Source organism: Pongo abelii, chromosome 1 (assembly GCF_028885655.2).
Source record: "Pongo abelii isolate AG06213 chromosome 1, NHGRI_mPonAbe1-v2.0_pri, whole genome shotgun sequence".
NCBI lineage: Eukaryota > Metazoa > Chordata > Mammalia > Primates > Hominidae > Pongo > Pongo abelii.
The window spans coordinates 200,080,847-200,090,485 of NC_071985.2; the positions used below are offsets into that span (position 1 = coordinate 200,080,847).

Below are 9,639 nucleotides of genomic sequence, written 5' to 3' on the forward strand. Positions count from 1 at the left end.
CCCTTTTAGGAAACTACCTTAGGGGCCATTTAGTCCTGTAGGCACCATCCTTTTTCAGGTTCACTTTGAGGAATATTGTAACTATATTTCATCCCATTATTAAGACTTGAAAAATTTTACTTGCAGAGAATGCAACTAAGTTCTATATCTTGCAATGTAAGATCACAAGCTACATTTGCACCTGAAAAAAAAAAGCTCCTCTGCTACTTGTCCATTTGTTTTGAAATTTGTGAGCACTCAGGAGCAGGTAGGAAAGTTTAAAAATAAAAAAGCCACAGTAAAAACAAAAATACATAATAGAGAAGATTCCATTACCTTATTTTTTTCTCAATTTTAGAAGCAGTTCAACTTTTGGTCAGCTCACAGGGGCATAATTTGAGAACCTGTGGTCTAATCCAACCCTCTCATTTTACAGATGAAGAATCATAAAGACCTTGATTTAAATCAATTTTCATCTCTGGGTCTCAAGTTCTTTACCTTCCAACTATGAAGCCCTAAAACTTCCATTTGTTTCTTCACTGCCACTTAAGACAAACAGCTGGTTTCTTTAAAAGAAATAATATAGGGGGGTGGGGTGGTACATTAAAATAAGGCACACTCTCTCATACTTAGTTCTGTAACTTTATATATTAGTCTCCCTGTATCTTCAATCAGTTTGTAAAGGAATCCAAAGAGCAAAGCCACCGGTCTTAAACCTTTGCTCCCCCAACCTCACACTGTATAGAACTTTACAGTTTAAATGTACAGAAAACCCCTGCCATTTGCAAGGGATGTGTTCCCAAACCTGTAATTTCCCCCAGCAAAATGTGGGTAAGTAAAACATCACAAGAATTACTAACTATAACAAGTGGAGAAAAAGTCATGTTTAGATGAAGTTTCTGGATCCAGCTAAAGGATCTGTTCTACATATACCAGTTTTGAAGCAGGATTCAAAATGTGTGTCATAGCAAAATTATACATTATATCATGGGCTTTCAGGGGTCACTTGCAAATTGTTGAAACTGCGAATGTTAAATCCATACTTTAATTTCCCTTACCTCAGCTCTATCGCGTAGTTATATACAGTTAGATAAGTTACTTACGTCTCCATGTCTGCTTACCCATTTGGCAAATGGCAATGATAACAGCACCTACCTTATTGGATTGCTGGGTTGATTAGATGAGGGCTATATATATAAGCTTAGACCAGTATCTGACACACAGTGAGTACTCACAAAATGTCAACTAATATCTCACTTGAGCCTCATGGCTCAGAGGTATTTTAATTTCCATGGTTTGCAGAGGAGGCATCTGACATGCAGTAGAAAGAATAATGACCTTGGAACCTAAGGATTTGGCTTTAGGCTCTGGTCTATTCACTGATGACCTTTGTGGGCCACTTGGCATTTTGTTTTGTTTCGTTTGTATTTTTTGCAGAGACAGGGTTTCGCCATGTTGCCCAGGCTGGTCTTGAACTCCTGAGCTCAAGCAATCCGCCTGCCTCAACCTCCCAAAGTGCTAGGATTACAGGCGTGAGCCACCACTCCCGGCCAACTTTTTGGCTCTTAGTTTAATCTATAAAATGGGGACAACAGTACTATTTCTGTCTACCTACATTACTGCCGTAAGCACTCCGAGACATCACATATGCAGAAAGATTTTGTTAGGTATAAAACACGAGTTAATCATATTGTGAATATGGTAGTGGGAGGCAGAGTCTGGAGTAGTGGTTAGGCATACCAGCTCTAGAGTTAGAATGCCTGAGTTCAAATCCTGACGCTACCATCTAGCAGCTGTTGAGACCCTGGGCAACTTACCTATCTTTTCTCTGTCTCTGTTTTCTCACTGGTAAAATTAGGATAATAGTACCTATCTCATTAAACTGTTGACAGGATTAAGTGGGTTAATACATGTAAAGCACTTAGAACACTGCCTGGTATACAGTAGTGGTCAATAAGTGTCAGTTCTCAATAACTATTGTTATTTTTATTGTGAATTTGGCAATTATTAACCTAGTCACAACCCCGCTGCCTTGCCTGACCCACTCCTCTGCAGGAGAAGACTGTTTGTCTCACCGACTGTACTGCAGTCCTGGTCTCTCGGTGCCAATCCTCCACCAGGGCCACAGCCTCCTCACCACTCTCAGGGTGGCGTGCCTGCACCCAGGTCTGGACCTCCCTAGGCAAGATAGTCAGGAACTGCTCCAGCACGAGCAGCTCCAGGATCTGTTCTTTGAGACGGATCTCCGGCCTCAGCCAACGACAGCAGAGAGCCCAGAGCTGGCTGAAGGCCTCGTGGGGTCCAGCTGCATCCCTGTATTGGAATTGCCTGAAGCGCTGGCGGGAAGCCTCTGGGCCAGAGACAGAGTCACGGTCCTTCTCCCGGAGTTTGGATTCTGATCCCCAAGAGTCCTCCTCCAGTTTCACAATCAGGAGTTCTTCAGGCTCTGGCTGTGGAGATGCCTGGGCTTGCAAATCCAGGGCCACAGCCATTCTCTACCCCAGACGCCTCACTTCAGCTACGCTGTCCTTATCCAATGTCTTCCTGCATCTACGGTGAGTCCTTCAAGAGGCTCCTAGAAAACGGATGGCTCCCCAAGGCTCTAAGGCAGAAAGACAAAGGATAGAGTGTGAGCAAAAGGATGCAGAAGCTTCATTCTCCCCCTTCCCCCATATCTTCCGCCACCTTTGCCTGGGGGCAGAGGTGCTAAGAGATGCCCCTTTCCCATAGGCAGGAAGCAAGGCCACAATCTGGCACCAAAGCCAGTAGCACCTACCTTACTTGACTGCCGGGTTGATTAGATGAGGGATATATATAAAAAGCTTAGACCAGTGTCTGACACACAGTGAGTGCTCACAAAATGTCAATTAATATCTCATTTGAGCCTCACACTTTGCAGGAAGACAGCACAGTATTCAATCCTCTAGGTCATGCCTGAACACCTTAGCCTGGCATCCCACACCTCCATGATCTGGCCCAGTGTAGACTTCCTCCCTCCTACACATGTCCAAAGTCCAGCCTTCCCTCAAGTTGGGTTCCAAATGTCACCCCCTCCATAAGGCCTTTCTTCCCTAATCTTAAAGCTTGGCTGGCATTCCTCTAAGGATGTTCTCCTTGCAAAATCCAACAACTCTACGCTATCCCCTGGTCATCCCACCCATTTGGCATTATTCATCATCCCTACACATGACTCCTAAAACTCCAGCAAGGACCTGTTTCCAGACCTCCAGACCCCAAAATCCAAACCCCTTCATGACACTTCTACTTGACTGTCCCTTAAGCACCTCAAACTCAATGAGTCAAAAACTGGATTTGTTATTTTCTCCTGCAATCATGTCTGCCTTCTGAAGCTCCACCTTCCATGAAGGCACTGCCATCAAGTTCTCCACACCAGAAACCTGGTCATCATCATTCTCTAAGATCCCCCAAATCCAATTCATCACCACGTTGTGTCCACTTGGCATCTCCATCTCCAATGCTACCACTTCAGTGCAGAGAATCATCATGTCTTCCACCTGATCAGTCTCCTAACACATCCCTGCCTCCACTCACCTCACCCCAACCTCTGCTCTATTCTTTGCACAACAACCAAACTAGATCAAAGCCTCACTACACCACCTCCCTGCTAAACACCCTCCAGTGATCTACCATTTCCCTCAGGACAAAGCACAAGCCTTAACCAAGTCTCCAACTCATCTCTTTACCATGCTCCACTAGTCATGGTGCTCCAGAAGCACAGCTTCCAGATCTTACACCACGCTGCCCTCTGAACCTTCCCCTCTTTGGGAAGGTCTCCTTTGGGAATGGTCTCCTCCCTTCCTTCAGCTAGCAAGGTCTCAGCTTAAATTGCTCTTTTTCCATGAGGCCTTCCCTGCACCCTGAAACAAGATTCAGTCCTCGACCACAAGCTACCATAGCATCTTACATTTTCTCTACCATAGCCCTGATCATCCTTTACTGTAATTTTCTTACCCACTAGATCATTAGCTTCCCAAGAGACCTAGCACAGTGCTCAGCACATATAGGGAGTACTCAATAAATAATAGTCATGAATGATCGACTAATGATGATGGTGTGTCATTAAGCAAAGATTGCAATTAATCCCTTTCTGTGCACACTAGATAAAAAATAAATGACCTTCCTGCTCATGCCAAAAGGAATTCCTTTCTCTTTTATTTCCATGTCTCTGTGACACTTACCACTTTCTAAACTGTATGAGACATTGTCTGAGAAGGATGTGCGTATCTATGTGTGTCCCAGAGGAGATTACAGCCTCTCTGATGGCACCCATGCTGGGTTATCTGAAAAAATGAGCTCTCTGTGTCATCCCAACAAGTCTGGGTGACATAAAAAATGCCCACTCAAAGGAGATCATTAGCTGCTTCCAAGTGGGAATGACACAACTGAATTGAGAATGGAGAGATGGTGGTATTTTTCATTTTGGGCAATCTGACTGGACTGAAGAGAAACAAGGCAAGGGTAATAAAAATTAAAGTCTTGCCCTAAAGGCCTCCATATGCTTAGGAAGAGGCTTAAAGCACAACGCATGGCTACCTGGCAGCTTCCTACTCATCCTTCAACCACCAGCTCAAATGTCACCTACTTTGATAGGAGTTCCTTGACATGCCCTTTTCATGTCCTGCCCTCCAAGAATTGCCTCCCTGATCCCATATCCCCAAAGCAATTGGTACATACCTCTAATATAGGTATTACCCTACACTATTGTAGTTACCTGTCACTATATCTGACAGCCCCATTATACTATATTACTAGAATCAGTATTGTATGTTACTCATTTCTGTATCCACAGTGCTCAACCCAGTATCTGATAAATAGCAGGGCCATTAAAAAGTTTTATTACCATGTATTAAAATGATAAACCTGGTATATCAAAAGCCTAATGGGATACGGATGATCAATAATTTATATTAAACTAAACTATTTCTGTCTACCTACATTACTGCTATAAGCACTCAGAGAGATCACATATGTAGAAAGATTTTGCCTTTCATGAAATTTCTTTTTGAACCTAAAGAATTCGCCTTTCATGAAATTTCTTTTTGAACCACAACCTTACTGATGCATGAGTTCAAACACATTTCTGTCACCCTCTCACACAAGGAGTAATTCATCAATCATTTATAGAGTACCTGCTATACCCTGTTTGGAAGCTACAGATCTACCAGTAGCTGGGACTGACAGTCCCTACCTTCAATAAAATTACAGTCTAGTGAGACAGACAGTCAATAAGCAAGCAAAGACATTTGCATTCCTGCATAAACAGGACACTACAACAAAATAGACAATTAGCAGTCACACCAGGCCCAAAGCTCAGTCTCAGATTATAGGTATTTTCTCCTGGAAAGACTTGAAAGTCCCAAAGGTTTGTTTCAAATAGAAATCGGAAAGCCCCAGGGACCATATATCACCATAACCTTTTCTTTCTAAGGAACCATAACCGTAACTTTCTAAGGAAGTTAGACCGAAGTATGGATAGCAGGCTATTGTGGGGAGAGGGAGGCCAACAGAGTCGGCCAACAGCCGGGTGACTTCACACAGAAGTGAACAAGGGAAAATGGACCGGGGCATTCCTCAGTTCCGAGATGACCAGGAATATAGAGCCTCATTAGGAACAGCAATTTCTAAGAGTACCCCTTTACTGAGTGCCCACAAGGTGCCAGGCACAGTGCTGTGTTCCACATTCATAATCTCACTGAAGCCTCCAGGCAGCAATTGGAGTCTCATTAGGTGTTGAGCTGCATTTCACTGACCGTAACTTCCACTACAAAGATCAGAAAGAGAGAAAGAGAGCCAGGCGCGGTGGCGCACGCCTGTAATCCCAGCACTTTGGGAGGCCGAGGCAGGCGGATCACAAGGTCAGGAGTTCGAGACCAGCCTGGCCAACATGGTGAAACCCTGTCTCTACTAAAAATACAAAAAAAAAATAAAAATAGGCAAGCATGGTGGCTCATACCTGTAATCCCAGCTACTCGGGAGGCTGAGGCAGGAGAATTGCTTAAACCCAGGAAGCGGAGGTTGCAGTGAGCTGAGATCACGCCACTGCACTCCAGCCTGGGCAACAGAGCAAGACTCTGTCTCAGAAAAAGAAAGAGAGAAAGAACATGATTTAAATAGTGCAGCCAGTTCCGTTCCCTATCTGTTCGAGAATAAACACGTGGTGGCGGCACCTAGGACTTCGCTATTCACCAGGTTGGTCTTGATTCCCTCGTGCCTCTCTTTCCACTAAGTGTGAGTAAAGTGTCTTTCATACCGCACAGTCCCTAACACAAGTGAATTCTCATCTAATGTTCAAACAAGAAAGCCCAGCTGTGCTGATTAGTTTATTTATTGAAAGGCAGCGTGTTAGTTTCTGAAATGGCTCCTTGCCAAAGGATTTTCAAACTAACTGTGATTTTTGGCTAAAGTGATTTTCACCCTTAGAATATTATTATCTGATAAGGTATGACTGCACTATATCCTCAATTACCTAAAGGGAAACTGAGTGTTTATGAAGACTCACTTAAGGTTACACAACTAGCAAGTGGCAGAGTTAGGGTCTAAGCCCAGATCCCTTTTCTCCAATCATTTTTCTTAACCACGTCTTATAGCCTCCTCTATGTGTGCTAGTCATCCAAACTCTTAAGATGACAGTACAGGAGAATGGAAAGAACATTAAGGCAGGAGTGAGCAGACTGGGGTTCCAGTTCCACTCCTGCCACTAATCAGCTGTGTTACTTTGGACAAGTCATGTAGCCCCTGTGGCTGCCTAGCTAGGCTGCAGCTTACAGCCTGATCCTACTCAGCAGTTGCCCTAGGTTCCCCAATTAGTATGATGGGGTAGAGCAAGGGAGAAGGGAGACTAGAGTCAGTGGCTACAAGTTTAAATGGGTATAAGGACCTAGCAATGTAAATGAGTCAATGACTGAAATGAACTGAGTGGGCACTACAGCCAACTATAGAGTGCCAGGGGAACATATGCCCAGAATATTCCTAAGCCTGCTGATTTTTCCAAAAAAAACTAGCACTCTGGATTTTTAAATGTTGGCAACCAACTCAAAATTGTTTCACACACTATGAGATTAAATAAAGCATGATGGTGGACTTCATTCAGCATGGGCTGTCGCTTTGCCACTTAGATTCAGCTAAGTGATCTCAAAGCTCTCTTCCAATATCCAGAAAGACCTAGAAAGAGTACAGAGCCTCCCAGGTCATGAGGGATAAGTGCTGACTGCCATCAAAATCAAGATCTCTTTACAAACACAGGGAAGCTGAGGGGCATCTTGACTCCTAGGGCAGTAAGTATGAATGTGGTCATGAGGAGCCCACTCAGTGAAAAGGGAAGAGAAGATGCTCTCCAGTTCCACGGGAAAGGCCAAGACTGGTCTGTGACCTCCAAAGAGAAAAAACTGGGAACTCTCAAAGGCTGTCAGGCCCATTTGGCTGACAGTCCAAGCAATGGCTTAAAGCAGGCTGACCTGACCTCACACATAAGGGCTTAAGCCAGGGAGAGCAAATAGGTTTCATTTAAAGCAGAAACTTCAATCAACTGGAAGTGGCTGCCTAGAGTAGTGTGCTGAGGGCTCTGAGTACTGTGTGAATATGTGCTGTGAACCAACCAATTAGCCATGACTGACAGGGACACAGGAAGGGGCACTGGCAGCACACATTCCATGTATTTGTCACCCCTGGCTTAAACTCCCATTGGCAATGAATCAGCTTCAGCTTCCAGCAGATAGCCTTGCCAGGCAGAGGAAGACTAAAGCTCCTGCCCTGGAAATCCACTGGCAATAAAAGTCTTCAAGGCTGGTATAGCAAAGCTTACCCTGCATGGTCTTCATTCACACATACATCAAGTATTTACTGCTTTACATCAAGTGTTTACTGCTCTAGACTGGGCAATGGGGAAACAGGTGATTGAGACATTGTTCCTGTCCTGGAGATGTTCACAGTCTAATGGAAGAGACACACACTTCACAGATAATTATGATCAAATGTGGTAATAGGAGAAGTTATGGGAGCTGAGGGTTGGGGGTGACTTAATTTGCTTAAGGGAATTGAGCAAAGTAAGAGTTGAATTTTTTTTAAGTTAAAGTAGTTCTCTTGGCAAAGAAGGTGAAGGGCAAGGAGAGAATATTCGAAGCTGAGAGAACAGCATATATAATGATGGAAAACCAAATGGCCTACCCAGGAAACGAGGAAAACCTTGACAGCCCTGGAGTGTGAGGTGCACGAAGATTAGGCTGCAAAAGGAGTTTATGAAGGACAAGGTGTTTGGACTTTACAGGTAATGGGAGCCAATGAAGGTTTTCAAGCAGAAGGCATAATCAGATTTGTAGGTGAAACAGATCACACTAGGTGCAATGTGTGTGTTCATGCTGGGAAACTGAAAAGGCTTCTGCAAAAACCCTACAAGAAAGAGGCCGACTGAAAAGATACTAAAAAAATTAAAGATCGGAAGATCCTTGGACGTGGAAGAATGCAAGAGGAATCAGTGGGTAAGCAGGTAGGTAGGTAGGTAAATGGGATGATCGTGCCACTGACTTCTATAAGACATAAGGAAAGAAGTGCAGGTTTGGGGCAGAACACAATAGCCAGTCCCATCCACTGGGTTCCAGAGGTAACAATCATTAGGGAAGTAACAAATTAGATATGCTTGTTCTAGACGAGAAGGTAGAGATTGAAACACTATTTTTAAGGTCGGGCTTCAAGCTCAGGCCCTCTTCACTTCTTGCCAGGGCCCCAGACCCTCTATCCTTTCCTCTGTGGTCTCCAGACCTTTCTATGACTCTCCCACCTCCAAAACCTCCCTCAAACCCCTCACCTTCAGACCCTTCTAAGGCCCTCCTCATTCCCAGGGCCCTTTATCTCCTCCTCATCCCCGACCCCTGTATGACCCTTCCCATCTCCGGCCTCTACATCCTCTGACCGTCCCTCACCCTCCACCCCCACATATAAGCTTCTTTCTCCCCTCTCATCTTCCCCAGCCCCCTGTGTCACCACCACCTCCTAAGTCTCCAGCCCAGAGCCTGCGTCTCAGCTGCCCCCGCCCCGCCACCCGGACTCACCCACCGAGACACCCACTTCACAACAGGGCGGAAGTGCTCCCGGGCTCGTGCAGGGAATGCTGGGACGCGGAGTCCGAGCGGCGCCACCCTGGGAATGGAACGTCTGAGACCACAATTCCCAGAAGGAACCGCGCGAGCGCCGGGGTCGGCCCCCTCCGTTTGCTGTCTTTCAGATGTCTTCAGCCAATAGATATGTCATCTTCTAACGGACCCTGGCACTGGAACAAATCGGAACGGGCGCGACACATGGGGGCGGGACCTGTTGCGATCCCGGCCTTTTTCATAGGCTCCCGAATAACAGCACCGCCCAATGGGAGGGCACTCGAGCAGAAGGGGGCCCAGTTCTTTTGAGGGGTCGAAGTGAGAGCCTCAGACCCTGAAAGATCAAAGCAGACACAATAAGAAATAAGAAGAGAGAATGACTAGAGGTGACCAGCCCGATAGGCAGGAGAGAACTGGACAGTTGTAGCTTTAATTTCCAGCTTAACAGCTAAGCTGTGTGACTTTGGAAGAATTCTGAACCTCATTCTCTTCACCCATAAAATGAGGATAGTAATGGCATCCATGTCACAGAGTTTTGTGAACCTTCAATGAG

General features: G+C 45.2%; 1 protein-coding gene across 10 annotated transcripts in view; it reads right to left on the reverse strand.

The window, feature by feature from the left end:
- Positions 1 to 9,135, reverse strand: part of ZSCAN20 (zinc finger and SCAN domain containing 20) — a 29,063-nt gene extending 19,928 nt beyond the window's left edge. For 3 of the 10 annotated variants that reach the window (XM_063713495.1, XM_063713493.1, XM_054538130.2), the window contains exons 1-2: positions 9,049 to 9,121; positions 2,055 to 2,581 (exon numbers count right to left, since the gene is read on the reverse strand). In XM_063713495.1, the coding sequence (XP_063569565.1) occupies positions 2,055 to 2,471 (417 nt within the window). In that variant the 5' untranslated portion in view covers positions 2,472 to 2,581; positions 9,049 to 9,121. Of the gene's footprint in view, positions 1 to 2,054; positions 2,582 to 9,044 lie in introns of those variants that run through there. The other 7 variants (XM_063713496.1, XM_024239552.3, XM_024239549.3 and 4 more) reach the window with 4 other exon arrangements.
- Between the last annotated feature and the right edge of the window lie 504 nt (positions 9,136 to 9,639).